This window comes from Condylura cristata, unplaced genomic scaffold, assembly GCF_000260355.1.
Source record: "Condylura cristata isolate star-nosed mole 26May11 unplaced genomic scaffold, ConCri1.0 scaffold00039, whole genome shotgun sequence".
In the NCBI taxonomy this organism is placed as follows: domain Eukaryota; kingdom Metazoa; phylum Chordata; class Mammalia; order Eulipotyphla; family Talpidae; genus Condylura; species Condylura cristata.
In genome coordinates, this window is record NW_004567140.1 from 1052091 (window position 1) to 1079875 (window position 27785).

General features: G+C 41.7%; 1 protein-coding gene across 4 annotated transcripts in view; it reads left to right on the plus strand.

The window, feature by feature from the left end:
- The first annotated feature begins 8322 nt into the window (after positions 1-8322).
- CYLD (cylindromatosis (turban tumor syndrome)) overlaps positions 8323-27785 on the plus strand; it is a 42947-nt gene continuing 23484 nt past the window's right edge. For 3 of the 4 annotated variants that reach the window (XM_012733195.1, XM_012733196.1, XM_004693563.2), the window contains exons 1-6: positions 8323-8439; positions 8981-9061; positions 13866-14515; positions 15762-16064; positions 18219-18324; positions 26938-27036. In XM_012733195.1, the coding sequence (XP_012588649.1) occupies positions 14012-14515; positions 15762-16064; positions 18219-18324; positions 26938-27036 (1012 nt within the window). In that variant the 5' untranslated portion in view covers positions 8323-8439; positions 8981-9061; positions 13866-14011. The remainder of the gene's footprint in view (positions 8440-8980; positions 9062-13865; positions 14516-15761; positions 16065-18218; positions 18325-26937; positions 27037-27785) is intronic. The other variant, XM_012733197.1, reaches the window with a different exon arrangement.

A 27785-nucleotide genomic window follows, 5' to 3' on the forward strand; every position in this document is an offset into this window, starting at 1 on the left:
CAGGCCAGAGGTGCGGGAGGTGAGAGGACTCACCAGAGACAGAGTGGGGAGCAGAACAGGCAGATCCACTGAAATCTACAGCTGAGGGGACCAGCAGGGATACAGGAGAGGTCTGCTGCACCTTGTGGGTCACTCCCTGGCCAGGGATCAAACTCGTGCTTCAGTGGCTGCCAAGAGCTTCAGAGTGTTGTGCTTTAACCCCTTGCGCCACCAAGGAGGCCCCCCTTCTGGCACTGAAGACATTACTGGAAGCTGTCACATTTGTCAAGATGTTTTAATTTGCAAGGAAGATATGGTCACTGCAGCTGTTACAACATGGGCTTTTATTTCAGTGAAATCATTTATTCTTCACTTAAACCTTTGGAACAAGCTCCATCCAAATGCACCTTTTTAAAATTAATCTGGGCCAGTATTCTGAACGGTCTCACTAGGGACACAGTTGATGCCTGCGTCTGAACTCTGACAGCAGACTTCCGAGATGGACTCAAAAGAGATGCTTTCATGTTATTTGTGCCAGAATACTTTGGGATATCAAGGTATAGACCCAAAATTTACAGGGGCGAAATCAAAGGCCTTTCTTTATAAAGCAAATGCTTTTCTGGATTTTGAACAATTGATGCCTGTTGAAGCCTTTGTAAACCATCAGGGGCTGTGTAAGTTATTATTTTAAAACATTACTATTTGTGAAAACTGATTAATATTTATAAACCCCTTTGTTTTGTTCTTTCAAACTTGTATTTATATATATATATATATATATATAAAAAAAAACATGAGCATGAGTTTTGTGCTGTAAATAAATTCAGAGGAGAAAACTGTTCAGTCACCCTAGCTGCCTTCATTGTGACCAAACACTGAAAAATATTATCAAATATTAAAGCTCAATTTTCTACTTGAAGGAGGAAAGTGATGTTTTCGACCAGATAAATTATTGCTTAAGGAAAAGGCAATTCTCAGAACTAGCGTTGCAATCAAAACATGTTTGGCCTCGGCTTAGAAGGAGTGTAACCCAGTGTGAGGTGTTAAGCTGGGCTGGGGCCTCCCGGTGTCCAGCTGGAAGGCTGTGGCAAGTGTAAAAGGGCCCCTGAGCTTTGTGAGTCTCCCAGCAACTTCAAGAGTCTAATAGGAGAAGAGGGGGAAGATGGGAAGTGGCTCTCTTGGGTGAGCACCCCTGGGTAGGCCTTGTTGAAATCATTCTTAGCTGCATTTAGTGAGCAAGGACTCCAGTGTTCACCAGCGAGAAATCCACTTCCCTGCAAGGCTGAGTGTGTGTCTGGTTCACAAAGTGCCATGGCTTCTCCCTGGCCCTGCCTGTGAGCCAGCTGTGGGCTCTCTTGACTGGTTGTGCTAGGTTCTGTCCAGACCAGTTTCCTGTTTCCCAACACCAGGAGGAAGATGAAGAGGGGCCTGCTCTCTCTGAGGAGTGAACATGGCAGCGCATTTGCAGAACACCATCTTGGATTGTAAATTTATATGCCTTCAGTTCATCCAGTAATTATGAATTAGCAGATATGTTTGCTCAGTAGGTAGGTGAACAAGACAGATGTGATCCCTGTCCTCAAGTCACTTGGGGTGAGGGGAGAGGGAAAGGCAGGCAGAAAGCAAATGGAAAACAGATAGACTTGAGTTTACTGCGGTGTGAGGAAGGAGCTACAAATTCAGGCAGAGGGACCCTTCTGCAGATTAGGGGTTAGGAGAGGCTGTCACAGATACGTCATGACCCTAAGAGTGAGAAGGAACTGGCCGTGCAGAGTGAGGGAATGAGGGGAGCCTCCCAGGCAAAGGCATAAACTGTGCTAAGACCCCACTGGGGGAAGGAGCTTGGTACATTGTAAGGTCCCTAGAGATAACTATGTTGTAATCCCCAGAAGCTGGAATGTTGGCAAAGGAACTTTAAAGATGTGCTTCTGGACTGTGAGATGAGATTGTCCTGTGATGTGGTTGGACCTGGAAGTTCACCAGTGTCTTTTCTGGAGAAAAGGGAGATGGGACCCAGGCAACCATGAGGCCCATGCAGTGGGATGCTGTGATGAGCAGGCAGCGGCTCTTGGCCCAAGAATGCGATTCCAGACACTGGAAAAGGAAGGAAATGGATTGGTTCCCAGAACCTCAAGAAGAAGGGCAGCCCATCTTGGTTCTGTGAATTTTTGACTTCTGGCCTCCTACAAGAAAATTAACTTGTGTCATTTTAAGCTGCCAGATGTGCGGTACTTTGGTATGTGAGTTTGGCGTGTTTGGGGCTCGCCAAATGGAAGGGCTCTCATGCAGGCCTGCATAGGCGGGTAGGCCAGTCATAGAGGGCCTCGTTGGTAGGTTGAGTCTTCATCTTAGAATAATGGTCAATCATTGGAGAGTTCTAAGCAGAGGAGCTGCAGCCTAATTGCATTTAAAAGATTTCTTTTGATCCTGGGCACAGAGGGGAATGCATAGGGGTGGGGGTGACAGGAAGAGGATGTGGGGGAACCACCTAGGAACTGCTGCAGGGGACAGGCAGTTGGTTGGCAGGTGGAGTTGGTTGCAATCAATGGAGGTGAATAGAAGATTCCAGTAAGTCTAGAGAGGGTTTACATATGGATTAGATGAGAGGGTGAGAATAGAGAAGAATAAATGATAATACCCAGGTTTCTGACTGAGTAATGGGAAAACAAATTCAGAAGTAGGAGGGACTTACGCTTTGATTGTCAAGTTTGAGACACATGCACAAGTCACCGTGTGAATCTGGGACCCAGGGGAACCCTGTCATAATGGCATGGGGGTGGGTGGTCAGCATCAAAAGGGGACTAGGGTGCTTGGGCCTGGAAGATAAAACCCAGGGAGTAGTTATAGGGAAACAGGTCAAGAGAGCTTGGTAATGGCGGTGCTGAGACTTTGATTTGGGATCAGTCAGGATGGACGTCCCTAAATTTGGAAAGGGCAGCAGACCACCAACAGCATTCTAGGCCTATGCAGGTGCCTCATGAACTGGGACTCTTAAAGTCCCCCAATAGGGAGGTTACCTGAAAGGTGTGTGCCCAGGGCCCACCCACCTCTAGCCTAGAGCAGGCGCATTCCAGACTTGCAGCGAGGAATGCATAATTCATTTGTACAGAAAAGAGGTGTCAGAGCAGGAACATTTTTAAGGATTCTTAGACTTTAATTATAGTCACCATCATCCTAAAAGAAAAAAATATCAATTCGAGTGTTTTCCCCCCACGGTGCCAAAACAAGTTGCTGAGATGAATACACCCCACAGAAATGTGGGAGGTGGAACCCCATTCCAGGCTGGCTGAGTTGAGACTACAGCATCATCGCATTATTGCACCAACACATCTTCACACCTCCCTCCCCACCCAGGAGACTGGTGCAGTCCAGTGGGTGAAGTGTGCAGCTGTCGGGCGCACTGGGAGCGCCCACACAGGCCCTGACGCTTGGGCTGAGGCCCTGGGTGGCAGGTTATAGGTGAACTGAAGGTCGTGAACGACATCAGGTCCTGCCCACATAGTTTGCCTCAAAGGGTGACCTGGGATGACTACACCTACATAGCCAAGGTCTTTAGATTCCCCTAGTCTCCTCTCCCCTCACCCCCGCCCCACTCTTTGCTCTATATTTAATCCCAACCTGTGGTCACTTTCTCAACAAACCACAAATCCTGTCTCCCAAGTATCACCCTGCTCCCATCAATCACCTTGAAAGTCCTTCTCCCTGGGACAGCTGTATATTCCTTTTTTTACTTGGAACAACTTCTTTCTTGATATCCTCAGTTCCATTGTCCCCTCCCACTTCCCTACTCTTCTCCAATGCAGAGGAAAAGAAGGTTCCTTTGGGGTCCACCCTCGCCTAACTATTGCATCAATCTCCTGACTGGCTGCCTACTTCTGCCTGTGGCCTACTAACACCTGAGTCATAGAGACACTCCAGAGCGCCCCACCTCAAGGTGCAGGAGCTCAGGACTCCTCCTGGCCTGCGCCACCACTGTTTCTGGTCTCACTCAACTTCCTACACTCTGCACTCCAGCCTTGCCCCTTCTGTCTCGGCAATGCTGCTGGGAGACCCCTACACTTGTTCCTTAGAGGAACACCTTTCCTGGGGGCGGCACGGCTTGCTTCCTTATGAGTTACGGTTTTGTCCAAATGTCCCCATAGGCAGGGGTCTTTCCCTGCATATCTCCATAGCAACAGTTCCCCAACATTGTCTCACTGCCCCGCTTAATAGGTCATCACAGCCTGTGCTTCTGCTTCTCCCTCGCCCTGGAATGTCCGCTCCATGGGAACCAGAACCAGGGATTTGCTCCTACAGTCGAGACCACAGCCCAGAGCAGAGCAGGTACCCAGCTGTTTGTGGAATAAATCAACAATAAATAAAGGGCGCAGAAAATAGAAGTCGGGAGAGATTATAATAACTCACTTTTCTTCCTGACACCACGAATGTCCCTTTCCTATGGAAGACTGTGTGCTGGAACATAGACTATTTTTCCTAAAGTATTTACTGCTCTGAAAGGGATTTCAGAGCTAGCGCAAAGGGCCCCATGAAGAGCATGAAACCCCTTTTCTCTCTGTGCGTTTTTCAAATCACACAGAAATCAGATGTCATTGGCAACAAGAGAGCCTGGGTTTATCATTCAGCTGGATTAGTTTACAGATAGTTAAAGTAGCCCAGTTTATCTTATCAGAAAGCCCTTTCAGGTGAATGAGGCAAAGCCCCTGACAGAATGTTCACTTGCACTGAGTGTCCCTCACAAAGAGATAAATGAACGCCCCCAGGGGGAGCACTCTCCACTCTTCCCTGGATTGAAAAGTGAGTGTTGGTGTGCAGCGCCCTGCCCTGCCCAAAGAGACGCCCACTCAGTCACCCCATGGCTTGCTCTCGGCCATCAGGGGAGTGTGGGCCATGGCCTGGACCACAGAGGTGGGGAAGGCAGAAGGATGGTGGGCGTGTGCAGTGGCAGTGCCGCCTAGCAATGGGGGGTACGGGAATTCCCAGTTGAGTGAGCTTGGGGATAGGAGTGGGACAGGCCCAGATTCAGAGAGCAGGTCCTTTGCCCTTCTAGGGAAGAATTCACTAGAGTGCACTAGAGCAGGCACACGGCTTGACTGGAGAGATTCATGTCTCAAGTAAGAGGGGGCTGGTTGAGAGGGAGCCAGTGTGGAAAGGAGAACTTGGAACATAGCTAGCTGCTGGCAGAGCGAGTCCCTGATGTGGCACGGGACAGCAGTGCCATAGCTTGTTCAGGGCTGGGTGTGTGTGCACAGGTTTTACTCCAGCTACACACGGGCCCCTGGCTTCCCCCTCCAGAAAAGGGTGAGAGATTGTTAGGATCGAGAACTTTTTATCTACATGGCATCCCATGGTGAAGCGTGGAGGGTTAGGACAGGCGTTTGGGGCAGGCCTCGCCAGTCAACAAGTCAGTCCACCTGTTCAAACGGGCCTCGGCAACTCTAATGCTACCCGCTTGGACTTTCTCTGCCTGAGGATCAGGCAGAGGAGCAGGGGCAGGGGCTCCCCTCAGGGCAGGGGAACAGGGGCAGGGGCTCCTGAGGAGGCCCTGTTGAGCCCCGAATTGGTCTTAGGCATGGGTCCCGCCAGGTTACCAGGCTGTGTGTGTGTGTGTGTGTGTATGTGTGTGTGTAGGGCAGGGGAGAGGGTTCCCATTAGCCCAGTGGCTTTTCTGGGTTTTCTGTGTGTAATAGGAGAACCATGAAGACAGCTGAGAATCACAGGTATTGCCCTGCATGAAACCTTTCAAAGGGTCCCACTGCTCCTGGGAGGAAGACCAACCCCCCCTCCCCACCAGGGCCCAAAGACCCTGCCTCACTTTCGCATCCATGCATTCTGTGCTGCCTCTTTCACTTCCTTCAGTGTGTCACGCACATTCCTGCATCCTCTGCTGGGAATGCTCCCCCTCACCCCCTTTGGCCAGGCAGCTTCCTATCTCATCTGAAAGGTGCTTTCCTCACAAAGTTCCTCCCTGAGTGCCCAGCTGCTCTCCCTTTACTCAGAGCAGCTCTCCTTCAGAGAACTAACCTCAATCGTTAAGTAAGTGATCTTGTGATCAAGAGTGTGGATGACATCACTCTTGGATGCAGTTGTATTTCCTCATACCTACTCAGTAGCTCAGGTGACTTTTTTGAATTCAGGGCCAGGCTGAGGGGAACAGGCTGTGGAGAGACAGAGGTGATCACCGGGGCCTGGAACCATCTGCAAAGACCCTTGAAAGAGGCTGGACTTTGGCTGGATTTTAAATGAAGGGAGGATTTCAAAGGCAGAGAGATAGGAATTTGGGTTGGAGAATCTATTTAGAAAGAGCTGAAAAGGGCCCCGGTTTGAAATCAGGAAAATCAGCGTGTCTGCTTAACTCCTGGGTAGTTGGGAACAAATTATTTTCCCTTTTTGGACCTTACTCTCCCGTCTGTAAAGTGAGAGGCTGGCTTGTTAAGGGCTGCAAATAATAGCACGGTGACCTGATTCCCCCGTCTTATCCCCTGGCTGACATCTCACTTCTCTATAAAGCTGAATACAGCTTCAGAACTGTTTTGATCACAATGTTTGAGATGGGCATTGCCCATGGATGGAGATGGTAATTGGGGTAAGCCCTGTTTATCAGGTCCAGCTTGGGAGAGTGTCTCTTGGGTGAAGTCCGGCGCTGACACTGTCTGATTCAGGGGTGTGTGCCAGTAGGACTGAGTGATTGATCTGATGACAGCTAGTGGAAAGAAATTCCTAGGGCAGCAGACGGCTCGGCAGCACCAGATGCCACCACAGGAAGGAAGATGCTCTAGTCCAGGGTGGCAAACTCAAATGCTCTCACAGCCAGTAGATAATATGAATGAGAGAAGCTGCCAGGGGCAATATCAAGGAGGGAGGATTCAGTAGGGATCTGTGAGGAGTGTGACAGACTGTAGAAGAGAATACTTGCTATTTCTAAAAGGATTCATATTTTTCTCTCCTACTCCACTTTCCCTTCTCCATCCACCACCCTACTGTGTGGTTCAAGCAATCTTCAGGATGAATTTTTCTCCCAGACAGCCAGACTGTGACCCGAGACTTATAGATGTTATCAGGGAATCTAAACCCAACAAGGGACGATTTTCCTTAAGGCCACACTGCAAACCAGTCCTGTTGATTCTTATGTAGTGGTAATTGTTTTCTACAGTAGTGTGAGAAGTAGTGAAGCTTGGGGGAGAGGATGAGGATGGACGAAGGAAGGACAAGAATGGATTGAAGCTAAAGATGTCCATTTCATTCCTGAAGCTTATGACAGGGGAGACAGGTGGCCTGTTCCCTAGAACTGTTAGTGATCCCTCATGTGACTTTTATGTACTTGCTGGTTTAAATTCCCCAGATCTACAGAAATATGTCACTGTGCCCTGGGGAAAATTTCCCTGCCATGATTAAACACACACACATGCCCCTCCCTCTTCCTTCCTTGGTATTAATCACCTTCTATAATTGGTACATAAAATGTCAAAGGAGAAGGAATTAATTAACAGGAGTATCCAGTGCGGCAAGGCTCTGGGACCGATTATAAAAAGCACTTCCTTAAATATTTTGAGCACTTTTGGGAATCACAAACCTCTCTTCTAATTGAAAGGTCCTTAATTACACCCCAACTCCTGGCTGGGGGCCAGAACTGAGTGAGGCTGCGTGTGGAAACCCCTTCTTCACAGCCCGTGGGACAGCTTCCCCAAACTGGGAAAGATGGCAGCAGAAGTTTAGAAGTGTGAGGATCCCAGGCAGAATCCGAGGGGAAAGGAGAGAGGTTCGACATAGGCTATTTAACAACCCTGTACGACACATGAGAAGACTCCACTTTACAGATGAGGAAATTGAGGCTCAGCATGGCTGTGAGTTCCCTGTGTCACGAGGTCACTAGCTGAACGCGCAAAGGATTCAAACTTAGGTCTGATTTTCAGGCTTAACTCCTATTTCCAGCGCTCGGCTGGACTGCTCTCGCGCCAGCCCCAACTCCAGGTCCGCAGGAGTTTTGACAGCTAAACCTCGAGCGCCCCGCCTCAGCAGCCGGTATTAGCCAATGGCGACGCGGCGCTCTCCGTTTCTCCTCCAATTAGCTAGAGTGCCCGCCCCCTGGCCTCGCCTCTTTGCCTCGTTCCGCGACTGTCCCTTTGGCTCCACCGAGCTTGACAGAGCGGAAAGTCCCTTCTGGACGCTCCGGGACGGCAGCCATTGGAGGAAGGACTGTCACACTGAGGTCCAATCAGAGCGTGCGCAAGGGACGCATCTCGGGCTGCGATTGGTTCCCAAGGCTGTTGCCCGCCCCTCCCTCCCACCCTCGCACCCAGGGCGGCTCGGAGGCGGGGCAGGTGGGGGCGGGCCCAGGTAGCAGGTTCGGTTGCGCTGGGGCCGCGCGTCGGAGGTAAATATTAGGGCGGTGGGAGTGGGCTCCAGGCCGGCTGGAGGCGCCGGCTAACTGCGCGGGCGGGAGGCATCGCCCGGCCGCCGGAGGTGAGTGAGCGGGCGGGCGACCGAGCTGGCGAGCGGCGGACGGCCCTGGACCTTCAAGCGCCGGTCCCCGGCCTCTGGGAGCTCGAGCCGCCGCTGCCGCCGCCGTCGGGCCTTCGGCGCCGACCCGTTAGTCGCCTAGACCGGGGGGGGGGGGGGGGGGGGGGGGGGGCGTCCGGGCCCGCGGGGTGCCGAGCCCGCTGACGTCAGCCCCAGCTTTCCACCACCTCCGGGGCTTGTCCACTCCCCGGCCCTGGTGGTGGGACCGTGATGGTCACCGCCCCGACCCCGGGAGAGGAGAGCAACTTGGGGCGGGAGCTGCGCAGGCAACCGTCTCCTCTGCAGGCTCCTCATTTACAGCGGGAGAAACTGAGGCATGGCCTCTGGCTGGCTCCCCAAGGCCCTGGTTGGCATCAGGAGCCCCGGGTAGTGATCTGACGCGGAATCGGATGGATCGATCGATTTTAGTGTGTCGGTGGCTCCTGTCCAGGAAGAGCAGTCGGGGTTCTGGCCTCGTTAATACGTGTTTTGCTTTTTCTTTCAGTTTCCCCCTTTCCAGGGTGAGACAGGTTTTACACAACAACCCGGAGTTCTTTAGTTGAAACGTGCGCTCTGTTGAAACAAGGTATTCTTTCATCTTTTTATTTTTCTTTATTGTCTTATTCATGATCCGTGGGGAAACCGTGAAGGCTTGAAGGAAAGTAGCGCTGTGGGCTGGTTCTCAGTGGGTCAGCTGCCCGGCTATTCACGTCGTTGGCGTCTTGACTGTTCCACCCTGTGGTGTTAGCATGTTTAGGGTGATGGTCATCTTCCAGGTATCAGACCTTCCGGTCTCCAGCCCCTGTGACTCCTGCCCTCATTCTGTCCCCAGCCCCTCTGGAGACTGAGTTTAGCCTTAGCTCAGTGAAGGCGCATTCACTTAACCTTACATTTGAATTCGGGCTAATAGGGATCTTAATAAAATTGTTCTTTTTGCAATCATAGGCTTCCAGAGAGAAATCCAGGCCTTTACAGAGGGTGTTCATTCAAGTGTTGGTTTTCTGCACACCCCCTCATGCCCCAAGTAGACTGAATGGTTCTAAGAATTTAGCCTGCCAGTTCCCGGCTGGTTAGTGGGTGGATTTGAAGTAGAACAGCATTAGGAGAAAGTGATTTGCTGGAAATTCTTGTGGAAGTTCATGTACTGTGAATGTTGATAACACCCAGAACATTCTCTAAAGCTCTGCAGCAAATTCTTGCAAAAAAGCCTTCCTCTGAATGGTAACTTTTATCAAGAGCTGATAAAAACAGGGCACCTGTTATGTAAAGCGACATGCAGCAGGCGTGATTTCTTGTGGCTTGGCATGCGTAAACTGATTTTATTTGATTTAAGGGTGTCTTTAACATGAGAGAAAGGAGTAATTATCCTGTTCATCGAACTACTGGTGTTTTGTTCCTAATTTTCACACTCTGATCTTAAATTTGTTAAGGGATTTTCATTGGTTACAAGGAATTTACAGGCACCAGGCATGGCAATGTGAACTTCAAAACAAGTTTTTATAATTGTTTTGAAACCAAGAAAGTTTCTTATCTATGTAATGATGAAGTGGTGCAGACAATGATCTTGACTTTACTTATCCAGAGGATTAGTTCAGTTTTGAGGTAAAAAGCAATCAATACTCCCATCTCCTGTGTCTTTCTTTTCTCCTTTCTTCTTGAGAAAGAAGCATTTCATCACTGGGGCAATTAGAATGAGGAAATGGAATTTTGGCTTTTGTTGTTATCACGTGAGTTACCCAAATCATTCATTTCAAACCATTTGTCTCACTCTGCTTTGAGCATCAGAAATACAGAGATGAAGGATTTGGTGAACTCAGTTTGGAGATGCAGTGGCCAGTTTTAGCTTTAGTGAGGCAGCAGTGTTCTGCTCCTGACATGAACATGCAGATTTATGACTTCATAAATCCCTCTTGTTTGAGGGACTGAGTACTTCTACAAGTTAGTCTATGGGGAAAATTAAAACTCACTTTTCTTCTGGTCATGGAATCTGTGTATTTCTTTGGAATATAACATGTTCTTTGGGTGAAAGACAATCATTATTAAAATGGTAATTATTCTAGCTATTTAAAAGTGTTTGGAAAGTCCTGGACATCTTTCTTTCTTTTGTATTTTAGTATTGCAATTTTTATTCTGATTTAGATAGACTTCTGTGGTTTTTAGGATAATTAGGAATCTCAGAGGAGATGTAAAACATTCTTTAGATTGTCTTTTTTCTTTAATTGAGGTTCTTTGAACAGTATACAACCTGAAAATCAAAATGACGTTGTATCTTTCCAGATTAGCTAGTCATTGTCAACTTTATGCCAATCACACCTTCATCTGTACTATATGTTTTAGAATGTGGTAATTCTAATCTTTAATATTTTTGTTTAAAGCTTATTTCTTCATCATCTTGTTTTCAAGATGCATTGATAGCAATCAGATAAATATTTGCACCTTGCAGTCCTATTGGTTTAATATAACTGTACTAACAATTTATTTTAATACTATTAAATCCTCCTTTTCAGAATCCAGAAAGACCATCACCAAGTTCAGACACTCAGATATATTTTCAAGTCTTTGTGACTCTCTCTTCTCTCATCTCTATTGTTTTAAAAGAAAAGCCTCCTGTTGAATAGGGTTTAGGGTTAAATAGATTACTGTATTCCAACTCTTTGGTAATCAGGATACTCGTAATTATCAGGATACTCGTAATCACCCAGTTTGCCAGCCTGAAATAGGTTCAGTGGTATTTAGATGAATGAGTTGCCACATATTTACCCTCAGAGTGAAGCATACTACTGAAGACAATTTTTAAACAAGTAGAAAAAAAGAACACAAATGAGAGCAACCACCAATTCCTAAATTTTCAGTGTTTAATGCAATGGTTCTTTTGCAAAAATACTAAACAAGTTATCACCCTTCTTGATTGATAAATAACTCACAAATAGTGGGATTTAAACCTTTGCCTTATAGTGTTGAGTCAGTTTTTATTGATTGGGATTCTTAAGACTTAATTGAATTGTTATCTTAGTGAAGGAAGACTGGGCTTTCTGTTCGCATCCACAGTGGAAGGAAAGTCTCTTTGTTGAAGTATTTCTGCTGTAATGCCAGTGTATTGAGATATTAATGATCATCACATTTATCATCTTACTATAAAATTCCCCAGTCAACTCTCTCTAGCTATCAGTTGCAGTGAAGAGAGTCAATTTTTCCTATGCTAGTTCCAGACCTATTCATTCTTAATGTATTCCTTCTAAATGAGAAAGGGCCATGTCCTTTTAGTTTGGGATAATGCTTTTTAAATATTTTATCACTTTTGGTGGGACTATTCCACTCGTCTAACGCAGCCCAACACAGCCCATCCTGCTACCGAGTGCAAGCTCACTCCCACTTGTTCTCACATGGGGTAGAGATAATGCTGCTGTTCCTGGTGTAATCCGATTTAAAATATGACCCTCGATAACTTCTATTATTTTGCCTTTGACCTCCTTATAAGCCAAAGTAATTATACCAGATTTTACTATGCACTATCTTTTCAATTACTTGCAAAAAGACACTTTTGTAATCAAATTCACTTGAAACACAATGTCCTAATATATAATGTAGAGTGATTTAGTTTTGCCTTGGTAATGTGTCATTGATACTATTTTAAATTATGGCATTAATTATTAGAGAACCAATACTGTTGATTTTGTTGGTATATGGTAGCAATTAAGATTCAAGGAAGTTCTTAATTTTAATTTGTGAAACTATAATTTTAAGAATTAAAACCATAATTTCTTTTTTTTTTAAACCATAATTTCTTTACAAAAAATTGAGTTGTCGTACTTAAAGTAGGGTTTTTTGTTTTTGTTTTTGGCCAAAATATTTAAATACTTTGAAAAGAGCTAAATAGCAGCTCATTGTTTTAAAGGTTGATTTTTTACAACTTTAGCCTTTGGGAGTGACCAAAATATTGTCTGTGCAATAAAGCCTATGCAGTTTACTCCCAAAAGACCTGCTTAGGCTTTTTATATTTCTTTTTTTTTTGGTTAATGTTATATTGTGTTCCAAACACATATATCTTTTCACCTGCCTTCTCAGAACTTACTGGAAATAGGTTGGAAAGCAACCAGGGCTGAAAAGAAGTCAAATGTGTCCTTGCAGGAAACCACAGAAGATGGCTGAGTGCAAGGGGAAACTGGAGACTTTAAAAATATAGAAAGCAGCCACAGAACTCAGAAAACAATGTAGTCTTTTCACAAAGTAATAAACAGTTTTGCCTATTGAGAGTCACAGGTAATAATTTACATACACACAGAAGTAATTCAAAGGTCAAGAAAAAGTAAGACTATTTCTATGTTGAAAAAGTTGACCCTTTAAAGGAATTTTAGTTAGAAATAGCAGTATTTCATTTTTGAAGGAATAGAGCTAAACTCACAGGTTGTGAGCTCTTTGGGGAGCCCTCTTAAGGCGTCTTACTTAGATGGTGCCAAGAATTCACAGGTAGAATCTGCCTTATAGAGCCGCCACTATAAGTTGATTCTTTTCGTGCTGAAGTTGACAGTGCCCGCAAGTGGAATTAAGACAAATACATGAAAGTAGGGTTGAAAAGGCTACTTGTGAAAGAGGAGTAGTCTTGTTAAAATTCTAAATGAAGCTTGAAACCAAAAAGAAATGCCTTTTGTGTGTTCCTCTCTAGCATACATAAAGTTGTGGCATAAAAAACTTTTCATATTTGGTCCTGGGCCATAATTACATTTCCTTGTGCTATTGTACCAGTTTTGATGGCTAAAAATTGATTTTAAGGCATCTTTGATATAATCAGATTTATAGTATTATGATTACAAGAAGTTAAATGATAGCTGTGATTAATATGAAAGGGCAAAATGTACAAGATTAAGGCATTGAAACAGACAAAATTGTAGCATTATCAAAATGTGGTGTGTAGATAAATGAGTTATGATGTTTCAGGGTGTGGTTTTATGGACTTTTGATTGATGTGATGTTCAATGTAATAAATATGATAGATACTGTTTTACTTAGCTGATGGACAGAAATAATAGCTTTTTAAATGTGTGTTTGCCCCAGAATAGTGGCTTATGCATTTAAATTAGGGGAGCTCAAAATGCTGCTTTTTAAAGTTTAAACATATCAGAATATGTATATAAGGTTGTCTTTCATTAGATATTTGATTTTATAAGTTAAAATGCCTCGGAAACAAAAATTTGTACTTTGAGATCCTTTATGATTGGATTGCGTTCATCAAATATCCACAGTGACAGTCAATACAAGTATCTGTTCTTTTAATGCTTTTAGATATTTCTGAAAGTGTGTGTCTTATTATCTAAATGAGATTTTTAGAGTCTTTACCTTACTTTTAACTTATGTGGAATGAAGCATAAAGTTTCTTTTTGCTTGTCCTCTAGGCATTTTGATTGCTGTCTTTTTACAGCATGGACACCAAATTGCTAAAAGCATGCTTTGGGACTGCCAGTGAATTTACCTTTTGCAGTTTTACTACAAACTTACTAGTTCTCTTCTTTTTAAGTTAATATCTGGCGTTAATATCACAATGAGTTCAGGCTTATGGAGCCAAGAAAAAATCACTTCACCTTACTGGGAAGAACGTATTTTTTACTTGCTTCTTCAAGAATGCAGTGTGACAGACAAACAGACCCAAAAGCTTCTTAAAGTGCCAAAGGGAAGTATAGGACAGTATATCCAAGACCGGTCTGTGGGGCATTCGAGGATTCCTTCTGCAAAAGGCAAGAAAAATCAGATTGGACTAAAAATCCTAGAGCAACCACATGCTGTACTTTTTGTTGATGAAAAGGATGTGGTAGAAATAAATGAAAAATTCACAGAGTTACTTTTGGCAATTACCAATTGTGAAGAAAGGTTCAGCCTGTTTAAAAACAGAAACAGGCTAAGTAAAGGCCTGCAAATAGATGTGGGCTGCCCTGTGAAAGTGCAACTGAGATCTGGGGAAGAAAAATTTCCTGGAGTTGTGCGCTTCAGAGGACCCTTATTAGCTGAGAGGACAGTTTCGGGAATATTCTTTGGAGTAGAATTACTGGTAAGTTTGATAAACCATCTTAGTGCACTCTGTGTGTGTGTGTATGTGTGCGTGCGCTCATTTTTTCTAGGCACAAATTGCACCTGTGATTTGTTAAATACAAAATAAATACAAAATAAATCATCCCAGAAATCGCCTGGATTTTTAATATTCATTCTCCTTAGGATTTACTTTCTAATGATAAATTAAGATGCTGTGGGCCCTCCCTGGTGGCGCAACGGGTTAGAATGCAGCACTTCAAGCTAGCTGCAGCCATCTGAATGCGAGTCTGACCCCCCCCCCCAGAGGTCACGTGACCCACATGGCACGGCAGACCTCTCCTGACCCGCCTGCTGCTCCCCTCAGCATTGTACTTCGTCAGTCAGCCTGTTCTGCTCCCCACACTGTCTCTGATGAATCCTCTCACAGCCCCTGCACCTCTGGCCTGTACCTCTTATCCATAAATAAATAAATCTTAAAAAAAAAAAAGATACTGTCACCTATAAACTGAGGTTTCTCAGTTTTTCATAGTGACAATTTGGGTTTATGATTTTTTTTAATGAGTTGCCATAATCTAAACTTGCTTCTAGTTGACCCAATATTATATACAAAAATTCTCTTAGAATAGTTCTGCTAAAAATAAAACTGATCACTCTCATAAATTTCTCTGGAACTTAAAAGGGTTATGTCTTGATATTCTTTCAAGCAGAATTCCATGCCTTGTTTCCATGATTTGATTTTTAAAGCAATGACTGTAGAACAATTGGAGGTCGGAATCCTGTGCTACTGTGTACAGCTGGCTTGCCACGCGCCTTAGCCAGGCTCCTTGACTTCTCCGGGTCTGCTTGTCCGTCAGTAAAATGGTGACGCGTACACAACTGACAGTGTTTTTGTGATTTCTTGACTCAGAATTGAGGGCAGTGGCTGGCACACAGTGCTCCATCATGAAAGCTAATGTTACCGTTAAAGTAAATTTTTCTTATAATAAAATTATTGTTTAAATCACAATGTAACATCCATTCCCACTTCTTACAAGCTAATGATGACTTGAAATGATCAAGTAATTTTACTTCAGCATCAGATACAGTTTCTTCCTGGTTTAAAAAACCCTAAAACCAACAGCAGTCACCAATCATTGCAGTTCTTGTGTGTGTCACTTAGAATTTTTCCACTGATCCTCCCCGAAATCTCCAGGGTGATCCCTTTTATTCTGGACCATCTTTCTTGTGTCTGTCTTTCATTTTATCTTCTCTCTCTTAAAAACTAGGAAGAAGGTCGTGGCCAAGGCTTCACAGATGGAATCTACCAAGGAAAACAGCTTTTCCAGTGTGAAGAAGACTGTGGGGTATTCGTTGCTCTCGACAAGCTGGAACTCATAGAAGATGATGATAATGGGCTGGAGAGTGACTATGCAGGCCCAGTGGACACCATGCAGGCTGAGCTTCCCCCTCTGGAAATAAACTCCAGAGTTTCTTTGAAGCTTGGAGAAACTATAGAATCTGGAACAGTTATATTCTGTGATGTTTTGCCTGGGAAAGAAAGCTTGGGATATTTTGTTGGTGTGGATATGGTAAGAGACTTTCGGGTTCTCTTATCTTTGTTAAGATAGGCAGCTGTTAGTTTTCTGATCAATTTGGGTATAGATTAAACACGTCTTGAATATTTTAAAATGGACTACCTTCAAGTAGTTTAAAGAACATACTCTAAATTCTTTTTTGTAAAGCAACATTGCTATGAGACAGGACTCAAGATACAGGAAATATAATTACTCTTTTTTCCCATTGTTTTCAGTCTTTAAGTTTGTCTTTTTATAATTGCAAAGAAACCAGAAAAAAAGGTCCCCAAATATTAATGTCTTATTTTTGAAATGAATAATCTGTTTTTCTTTTTGTAATCTGTTTTTTTTTTTGATAATCTTTTTTTCTTTTTATAATATTTTGCAAAACTTTATTGACTTTTATCTGAGTAGTACAAAAGTCATTTATGGAACATAGCTAAAGAGAAAAAAAACATATTGGTTTAGAGGAGTAAATTAGGGTAATTTTTTTAGGATGTAAGTCCAACTTTTTATAGTAGTAAAATGAGTATATACAACATAAAATTGATCCCTTTAAAAGTTTATCATTTAATCATTGTCAGTGTCCAGTTCGGTGGCACTCACTGCATGCCCATTGTTCAGCGCCCGTCACCCCGGCCATCTCCACAGCTATTTCCAATATCTCCAGCTGAAGCTGTCACTCCCAATTCCTTGCTCCCCGCTTTCTGTGCCTGCTGATTCTAGGCACCTCCTATAAGTAGAATCAGGCAATATTCGCTCTTCGGTTTGAATATTATCTTAAATATTATCTTACCATTTTTGTTAATAAGGTGTAGAACAGGGCAGGTTGGATGGTTAAGAGAGAAAAAGCCTGAGAACATTTTATCTTACACTGGAAGAATGGACAAGAATTTGTTAGGTGTAAAGAAAACTCAGAATTATTAAACACTAGAGAGGATGTGAGTAACAGATCTTTGCACTCATGATGTTTTTAGTGATTATTTTTATCTACGTGAGTATATTTTTTGGTTAGTAGGGTATGGATGTTCTAGCAAAAATTTGTCATCCTGTGTTTGGAAATTCTAGGATTTCTATTTGCCACCCATCAGTTAGACAAACATGGCTATGTTTAGGCAAACATTTACAGAACATTTACCATGTGAAAAGCCAGAGCCAGAGTAAAGCTTGTGGGTCCCTTAGAATAGCTTACGATGAAGCTCACCTTCACACTATTTTTCTTTAGAATTCAGTGTTATTTGGAGGAGACACTGCTGAGAGAAGGTTGGCACTGTGCGGGCACTGTGACTGGGGTTTAGTCTCCCCTGCTGGGTCCCTTGGGTTGATGCTCAGACCTGGCAGAGCCTTTTGGCCTTTCCTTCCTTTGATCGCAGCCTCCAAGTCTCCTCATGCACTTGGGGCAGGTTGCCTGGACAGCAGGCCACCTCTCCCCACTTCTGCTGCCTTCATTCCAAGCCCCTGTAGACCACTTCTCGAGAGGAGAGTTCTGGCAAACAGTATTTATTGTTCATCTCTTTTCATTCCCAAAGACATGTAGCATGTGGTACACACTGGTGCTCAGGGTAGTTGTCAGACTGACCCATCTCTTAACTTGCTCCATGAGCTGGGACTGGTGGCTGTTAGGCTAGAATGTAAAAGAATTACATAGAAAAACTTCATGTTGGAGGAAATTTGTACATGCCTGTAAAGTGACCAAAAGAACAATGAAAAAATAGACTTGGTATGAACAGAGGCATATACAAGTGCAGATTGAATGTCTACATGCTCGATGAATGTGAAAGAGTGATGAGCGCAAGCTAGAATTAACTTGAGGCAGATTTCTGGGTAAAATAATATGGTGAGGCTTATATTACTGTAGCCTCTATGTCTTTCTTGATTCATAAAATGTGAAATACTTTTGATTTCTTGTTCATCTATGGGTTTACTTGATTGTGCTTGGATCTTTATATTTTTAAGCCCCCAAACAAACCCAAAAAATCAAATGAACAACAAAAAAACTTATAAAAAACCCTATTACTGTGGCAGTGATACCAGTACAGCCTTTTTTCTTTTAGGAAAAGTTAAAATTTACCATGTAAATGTTTAATAGGATCCTTTTATGGAAAATAAAGACTTTAGTGTTTACATTTTATTGACAAATGTTTTAAAGTTTATTCTGTTAATTTCTAGGATAATCCTATTGGCAACTGGGATGGAAGATTTGATGGAGTACAGCTTTGCAGCTTTGCAAGTGTTGAAAGTACAGTTCTCTTGCATATCAATGATATCATCCCAGGTATGTTTTCTTTTGGTGTTCTCTGTTAATAGGCCATTTCTAGAATGTCTCTCTGTGTGTAAATATCAGCTTCTAGGTGCATTGTTGGAACTTGACTTTTAGATTATGAATTGTTACTAAATTTTGCTGGAATCTCCCTTCTTACCCCCAAATGAGAACAATTTTTCACCCTAAAGTATGTGAGTGTGGGGTGGCATTTTTACATCATTACTTTTTTTTTTTTTTTAATTCACCTGTCTTCTATAAGGAGGGGAAAAATCCTTTCTGAATAGAGGGTCAGAAAATGCAAGAAACTGCCACCTGTTTGAGTGAGACCATGGTGTAATCTGGAAGCTCTGGAGCAAAAGTTGGTCATCTAATGTAATCACAGAGACTGTGGAGAGGGTTCCTGATGGGTGGCGCTTTGGATATAGTATAATCGATCAGTCAGAACTGATCACTCACTTCTACATCCTGAAGTCTTAAGCAACCTTTTATTTTACCTCAAACAAGTAAACACCTGACGGCTGTAGTCAAGTACTTGCCCAGTCCCTGTTGCCAGCAATGTGGGCAGTGCCTTCTGCCTGCTCATTGCAGTCCCACTCATTGGCTGGTCGGTTAACAAAATGGTAACCATAAAAGAAATGAAAAGTCTGTGTCTGTAGCCACGAATGTAGGAGGCCCTGAATAAGATATCTTGTACTTTTTCACATTCTTGCCAAACATATAATGTAAATCTTGATTAATTATCTCCATTTCACTGATAAAGCCTGTAGTTGGAGAGGGCTGAGATTAGCCAGGGTCAGTGAGAGGTGAAGCTACAATTCAAGTCCAGACCAGCCTGACCAACTGCTCTTTTCAGCACCTCCTCCCCCTCAACCTGTGTGTATTCTTAGGATGTGAAGACCTGCATAGAAAACATACTTCCCAGCCTCACACGTATGCTTGGGAACATTGTTTCCATGGAGATGTATTTTGTCTCTAACTCTATAAAAGCTGAATTTTACTATAGCAAGAATCACAACTGAACAAAATGTTTTTCTTTTCTCCTCTTTTGCTTCCAGTGTTTTTCCATTCTTGCTAATTTTGACATAGGACACTTTTGAGTTTTCCACAGGTCCTTTCAGGTCCTCAGTTTCTTTCTTGTGTAAAAGAAAGGAATTGATTCTAGGTGACCCCTGGGGTTTCTTCTAGGCTGCACCCTTTGGCCTGCAGTCTCTGTCTTGGCTGGCAAGTAATAAATGCTTGTTTTGCTGAGTTAGGACCTTCTCTCTACTTCAGTTTAGCTTCATAGCAGAGTACATTGATTTAGATGGATGTGTGGGATTCAAATCATTTTCAGTTTTACTTTATAAAGTCTGACATTTGTTCTTGATTTTTTAAAACCTAGTTTTTAATTTCTTATAAATTGGGTTCCTAACTGTCTCTCTGTTTGCCTTTGAAAACAAATAGTTTACATTTTGGGGAAAGCATACACGATGATGATATTTTACCTAGGGATGCCTTTTCATGCCGTTGATGGAAGTAACTTATAATTTGATAAATTGAAAGACTTTAATATTTCAATAAATGCTATTGTTCCAGAAGTAGTTTTGTGAAAGGTTGTTTCTTCATTTAAACATGGGTAAGCCTTTACTTAGGCTGTTTTAGGTGTTGAGGATGATGAAGAAAGCAAAACAGATAAAAACTTTTCCCACGGGGAGTTCTCATTGTAGTGAGTGGAGACAGACAACGTACTTAATATATAATGTCAATTAAATGGTGATGAGATGAAAGATGAAACCGGGCGTGGGCATGCTGGGCTGGGCAGTGGGCCTTTTCCATTGTGTGGAAAGTAATCCCAGGAGCCCCCAATGCTGACATTTGAGCTTTTGACATAAAGGAAACTTGGGGCAGAGCCCTATGGATTCTGCAGGAGCGTAGAGGCTGCTGCTAACTTGGCCAGTTTGAAGAGCCAGGAATTCCCGGTGGCTACAGCAGGTGGAACAAGGGAGTCATTCCACACCTGTCCTTTGTGTAAGGCTTCACACTTGGGGGTAATGTCTTTTGTCTTTGCTTTAGGACTTTTTTTTCTTTTGCCATGCAGGATTTTAAATTTTTATATGGTAGAATTTATGAATTTTGTTTATTGACATCTGAACTTTGAATCACTTCAAGGCTATAAAGGGAATTTCTCCATGTTTTCTTCTAATAATCCTGTGGCTTTATTTTCTTTATAGATCTTTGATCCATTTGTATTTTATGTGGTGGATGATGGGAAACATGGATCTTATTAAGTTGCCTGTCCCCTGAAGTTACCCAGTTGTCCCAGCATTATTTATGAAAAAGTCCATCTTTTTCCTTCTTGTTTGAGATGCCACTTTCTTCATATCAATTTACATGCATTTGGGGATATTCTGGATGTGCTATTCTTATCTGCTTATGCTTCAGAACTGCATTATTTTTAGTGATTTTTTATGGTTTAACATTGGCACTAGTCCAATCTCACTGGCCTTCTGCATTTTCCTTCTATTCTACCCTGTCTTTTAAGTCTCATAGGTTTCTTTCCCATGTAAGTCTAAGCCACCCACATTTGATTGTGTAGGATTTGAGATGTGAGCTACAAGACTTGTTCTGTATAAATCAAGTTCCAACAGGTGTAGGTGGATCACTTTCTAGGCTTTGTGTTTTCCTCTCTAAGCTCTCTAGGCAATCATCAGTATAACTTCCAAAGTGTTAACGTTGTGTAATTACATTTCCCTTCCCGTTCTTTATTTTAAAGAGTATCTTGATTTTTCCTGGCCCTCCACTCTTTACTGCAAATTTAGCAGTCTGCATCTTAAATATTAGAGGTCCATTGGGATTTTGACTGGAATCTGTAGAACAATTTAAGGACAACTGTCATTATATTGAAATTTTGAATATGTTTCAATTAGTTAAATCTTTTAGTAAAGTTTTTTATTTTCTCTATTGTATATATTCTGCTACATTAAAAGTGAAAACATTTTAAGTTTTTCATGATATGTAGAAATAAAATTGCATTTTTTACAAATGGAGTTGTATTGAGACCTAGTGTATATGCCATGTAATTCACTCAAAAGTACAAGTAAGTCAGTGTATTTTAGTGTATTTGCAGGTATGTGCAACCATTTCTATAGTTGAAGAACATTTTCATTACCTCAGAAGCCTTCTAATTTTCACTTCACTATTGCTTTATCCTTCTTACTCCTAAGGAACTGCTGATCTACTTTATGTCTATTCTGGATGTTTTACCTCGGAAACCGTGTGCCATATTGTAGCCTATCAGGACTTCATACCTCTTTAGTCCGTTGTGTGACTATCCCTCATTTTGTGTATCCCTTTAATTCCTGATGGAAACTTGGGTTCTTCCTGTCTTTTGGCTGATATCACCTCGAGTGGTTATAATATTGCTTACCACTTACTGGAGACACCTGTCTTCTTCCTTTCACTTGCGTTCTCTTTATGTCTTTGGCTAAGGTGACTCTCCAGTGCACAGAATGGCTGCATGTGCTTTTATCTGTTCTGCCAATCTCCATTTTTTGATGGGAGAGTTTAATGCAATTACATTTAAAGTGATTATAAGAAAGGACTTGTATCCATCATTTTGCTCTTTGTTTTTTTATAAGCCATACAGCATTTTCCAATTTTTCTGCTTTACTTTTTTGTGTTTAGTTGATTTTTTTTTGGGGGGGGGGTTAAATTCAGAGGCCAGATGCTGACAAGTAGAAATTGTCCAAAAGTCAGTATAGCTGAGGTTGAGAATCTCTGTCTTAATTCTGTCAGTCATGCTAATTTAGCAGTGTTAACTTGCTCGATAGCTAAGGGGACTCCCTTGTAAAAATGAATTTTCTATAGCTAAGGGGACTCCCTTGTAAAAATGAATTTTCTCTCATTCTTCATATACTTTTTATGTAGTAAAATGCTTGGTGCTCATATTGTGGATTTCTCTAGATCACATAGATAAATACAATTTAACTTGTTTTTCTTTTTTGTATTTTTTAAACCAAATCTAATATTTGAGTTTTCTTTTTCATCTTTTGGGGAAAATTCCAAAGGGCATTTTTGAAAACTCCTAACTTTACTGGCATACACATCCATTTTAACCTACTAGAATTAAAATTCTTTGAATTTTACTGAATATAATTCATTATATTGAGTAACTGGGTACCAGGAAAATCATTTATCTACTGTGATAATTTAAGAAAGAAAAAGTTACCTGAGATATGAATTTGGCTTATGTATAATTGTGTTTTTCTCACTTTGCTATATAACCTTTGAGATGCTTTCTTCTCCCAAACACTAGATTTGTGTTTCTATCTGTATATTTTTTCTGTATCTCAGTTTGGTTTCAAATGTAAATGATCTTGGTTTCTATGGTGGCACTAAAAAAAGAAAAGATTGGGAGGATGAGAAGAAGGAAGTGAGGGGGTGCCTGTGGACTGTGGTGAGGGTTATGGGTGACTTGGTGGTGGTCCTGTTATAAACCTCTGAAAAAGTGCGAACTTGCACTCCATATTAAATCCAGTATTGTAAGACATTGTTACTGTAATAAAAAATAATATAATAATTAAAAAGAAAAGGAAAAGGCTGCCATTTCTGTTTTTCCTGTGATATATATAATCCGACAAGGAATTCTTTCATAGTATTTACCTTCAAAAACACTTACAATTATATTTAATTTAAATAGTGATATAGGATTACAATATAGAGAACCTCCTTGAAGCATTTATCAGGCACACTTGATCTTACAGCTCTCTGGCCACCATAATCACAGTACTACTGGCTTTCCAGAGTCATGAGGAAGGAGGAAAATATTTCTTTTTCATTAAAGCTTGATTTTCATAAATCCTGAATAGGAGATAATTAAGACTGATACCAGCTCTTATAACATAATACACAAATTATACTTCCTTGCCAACAAAATAAAGCTCCCAAATAGATTTTAAAAAAATTGAAGTTGTCAAAATGAACATTAATTTTGATGAAGTCTTCATTTATGTTTTATGTCTTCATTAGCATCCTTTTCTTGAGAGGAGAAAAGAGTATTAGTGTCTCCTTTAGTTCCTTAGTTTTTCTTCCTTGCCAATTACCTTCATTTGTAGGACAAAATTAATATTTCCATTGTTTAAATAAAATTTTCAGAAGTAGTTGGTCAGCGGGTGAGATTAGGATGGAATTTTTAATCCCAGCCAGTTGCATGCTACAGTATATAATCGACATACAATAAATTGTAGATCTTTAAAGCATGTGATGTGAAGTGGCTTAACATATACATGCAGTCATGGGACTGCTGTCACCTGGGCGTGTCTCTGAGACCCCTCTCCTTGTGCCCCCCACTTCCCCTGAACACTTCCAGGCCCTCCTGAGTCAGTATACATTTGTTCACATTTTCTATAATTATATATAAATGGAGTAACCAAGGATACTCTTTTTTCTGACTTAGTCTTCTTTACTGCTCACTCCCTATAGTATGAGACCATATATATACTTCATAGGCTTATTTGTCACCTTGCATGGTTGAAGATCACAGAAGATCATGGCAACTTATGGAAACCTTTCGCCAGATTTTTATTGACTCATTTTTTAGGGTTTTCCATGTAAATCTGCAAATAAAAACAGTTTTACTTCTTTCCCTATTTGGATTCTTTTGACTCATTTTTTAAGTCATCCTTTATCAGATATATAGTTTGAAAATATTTGAAGTTATGTTAAATTTATGTGTAACTGGTAGAAATAACAAAGAAATCCCTTATACCCATTACTTTTCCCCAGAGGTGACAGTCTATAAAACTAGGGTACACTATTGGTAACCAGGCTATTGATAGATACTGCTATAGTCGAGGTTCATGCCTGCTACATAGCATGAGGCAGTACTTCAGTTTTATGGCTGAGTAACACTCCCTTGTATAACTTTGGGTTTTTTTACTCACTCATCTGTTGATGGGTTTTGTATTGTGTCTAGATTTTGACTATTACGAAAAATGCTGATATGCACGTTCAAGTTTTTGTGGGTATATGTTTTCAGTTCTCTTGGGTTTATGCTTGGGAATGAAATTTCTAGGCCACTTGTTAAGTGAATATTTAACTATTTGTAGAACTGCTGACCATTTCCCAAAGTGGCTGGACATTTTACATTCCCACCAGCAACTTAGGAGAGATCTGGTCTTTAATCTTCATTCTCCCAGTCTTCAAAAGTTTCTTAGTTTTTAATTTTACAATGAAGTCCCTGATTCATTTTGAGTTAAGTTTTATAAGGTGTGAGGCTTATGTACAGAAGTTCTTTTTTATATATAACAATAGATGCCTAATTGCTTTACCACTTTTGTTTTTATTATACTTTTGTAAACAATCAGTTGAGTGTATCTGCTAATCTATTTTCTTGGATTTCTGTTCTTTTCTGCATTTCTAATTCAAATTCACAGACATTTCTTGTTATTGTTCACTAGTTTATTGTTATGAATTCCAACCCAAGATTTTCTTACATATTTTTACTTTTCTGGTTTAACCAATAAATAAGATTATTGGATGAGTTGCTAATTTTAGTATTTGGAATGCAGTCCTGCTGTGTGTATATAATAAATATTTCTGGTCTGTTTCCGTCACCCAATAAATTGTCCATGGTGTTATGTGTCTAAGTAGTTATCCTATTTTTATCAGTATGTGGTAGTCTATCCTATGAACAGGCCACAGTTTGTGTACCCATTTTCCAGTAGAATGGTTTCTACCTTTTGGTTATGATCAGTCTGGCTGCTGTGGACATTCCATACATGCCATTTGGTGTGCCATCATACTATCCCTTTTAATATCTCAGCTTAATAATGATCATTATTAATCAGTAACCAAGATTATTTTAATCTCACAATATTGACTGCTGAATTTATTCCTTACTGATGTTCACTTTCTCATACTTAATCTTTCTTGAGATGGTAAGCTCTTAAAATTCACTTAAGGTAGTTTTAGGCCATGAACAGGGTTATGACAAAGAAATAAGATAGGTTTGTTATATGATTATTGCAAGGTGAGTTAGATGTGTTGTGTGACCCCTTACAGAAGAAATCTGTAGGAGTGTCCTAATCCACAGGATTGACATTTGAGCCCCTTTCACTGTCACCATAAAGTCTGTTGGCAGAAGGTAACCACGGTCTCCAGCTGCAGTGCATCCATGTCCCCAGTCGTTGGGACCCTTCCTGGCATGAGCAGCACCTTGACCCCTTGCCTGTCACCTCCCACTCCTCAGACTGCCTTAGTTAACTAAGACCCTGCTGCCTTTGTTATAATTGGCACTGACTAATGTGTATAGATTGTGGCAAACATGTCAGTATCTTTTGAAAATGGCTGTATTTGCATTTAATTACAGTTAATAGTAGAAATTATTTTCTTTAGTCAATTTTTATGTTATAATTTGGGAACTTTTGCCAGTGACTAAGAAGTTTTATTTTCCACAGTAGCTCTCATATGCGACATTTGGAAACACCTGAACGGTAACATCATAATTTGGTTAATTGGCATAATTTTTTAATTAAGATAATATTCCAGTTGGTCATATTCTGAGATCTTAATAGTAGTCCCCTTCTTTATCAAGTTGGGTAAAAGCTGCCAAACATCATTCATATATAATACATTCAGTATTTCCTTTTTAAAAAATGACCTATGTTTGAAATATAAAAATGCTCCTATTCCCCTCAGTCCCCTTTGTTCTTAAAAATCCCAACTGTGGTCTGTTTAACAGCTTATCAGGCCTGACTCCTCAGTGTCATGTTGGACACTGTTACTTTTTAGGGGGGCCCTTTTGAGACTGATGTTCTGCATTTGTTTGATGAGTGTCTTAGGGAAATTACTGGCCCTTAAAGTTTTGAGCTGTCTTTGGGTCAAAAACAAGTTTGTGAAATTTATTACACTTGTATTTCAAAAAGAAGTTTTGAGTGCTTTTTTTTCAAAAGTATTATTGATACTTGCTTCTTGCTTCCGACTTTGTGCATCACTTTTGCACAATTTTGTTTTTCCTATTTGTCTGTGTACCCACTGATGTTCTTTACAATGTGTTTTTTAGAAAAATGATAGCATTCCTCACCAGACTTTTTCCAAACTGTGTGCATGAAATACATTAATCTGGTATACTAAGTAGAGTGGCACAACAAACATTATCAAGTAAGCTCACTTTACCCTCTTTGAGAGTCTCTCAGTGCACATCAGCACATAAAACTCTGGTGCTGTGCAGTGAAAAGTCCTGTTTATCTTGTTCATCTCAGCATCTTCTGGAAGTATGAGAGCTTGGAACATGGTAACACACACAATGTTTTGGGAATGCCGATTTGGGAAATGCTGCACAAAACGGACCGAAGCTCGCTTTGTCATATTTTAGCACATGAAATACAAACGACTAAAAGAGATTACATTTTCAAGAAGTTAAGGCACTGTTCTGAGTTGTTTTGGGGGTGCACTGTGGGAACTGTGTTTTGAAGTACAAGGGTGGGTTTTTCTTTTGGCATCATCTCTTTCAGTATTTTTGATGCCTTTAAGAGTCTGTCAAGCATCTGTGCAAATGCTTTTTGTTAGAAAGAAGTATTTTGGTGGTTGACCTTCTCTTCTGTAAGGATTTGCTCTTATCTTAAGAAACCTGGTTTGCTGTTTCAGAGAGTGTGACCCAGGAAAGGAGGCCTCCCAAACTTGCCTTTATGTCAAGAGGTGTTGGGGACAAAGGCTCATCCAGTCACAACAAACCAAAGGTTACAGGTATGACCGACTAGAATAGTTTTACTCGTCGACATGCTGTCTAATTTGCTGGGACCCTGACAAAAGATTTCTCCTCATAATAGACTCGTGTTTTCTTCTTCAAGCATTTTATTAGCTGACTGGACTGTTTTACAGAGGCTGCTGAAGCTAGAGGTCCCGTGCTCTTATTAAAGTGATGGAGGCTTCCTGTGAGGACCTGACCTTCTGTGGGTCCCGTCAGCTGATTTTGCCCCTGCCCACTCCCCCGCGCCCCAATTTGTACAGAGCTGCGACTGCGCAAAAGGCGCCTCTAGGACTGTGTTCTACAGAATACAGCGAATCAGAGATTAACCTCGCTGACGACGCATCAGATTGAAAGCAGCCTGCTAAGCGTAGTTTTTGTCTCTTCCAGAAAGGCTACACGTGTGGAGTTTTTAGCTTTTTTTTTTCTTCAGCTTCACTTATTTCATAGATGTAAGGGATTGTAGTCATGGAAGTTAACAGCCCAGCTTTACAAGCTGCAAGCTTTTTGTTGGCTCAGGTGTAGGTTAGAATAATTTTTCCTCAGGTATCTAGTGAAAAGGATTAATTTTGAACCTCGGGCCTTATGGCGTGACCGCGTAGCAGGGCGGGCTTTTTCCTCACAGCCTTTCCCCCGTGCTTAAGGTTTCTGCCTGTAGGCAGCCGCAGCCCCGGCCCCAGCCCCGGCCCTGAACCCTCTTTCCTCCCTTTCCCTCCCCAGCCCTCATTCCAGTCCCCCACTTCCCCCA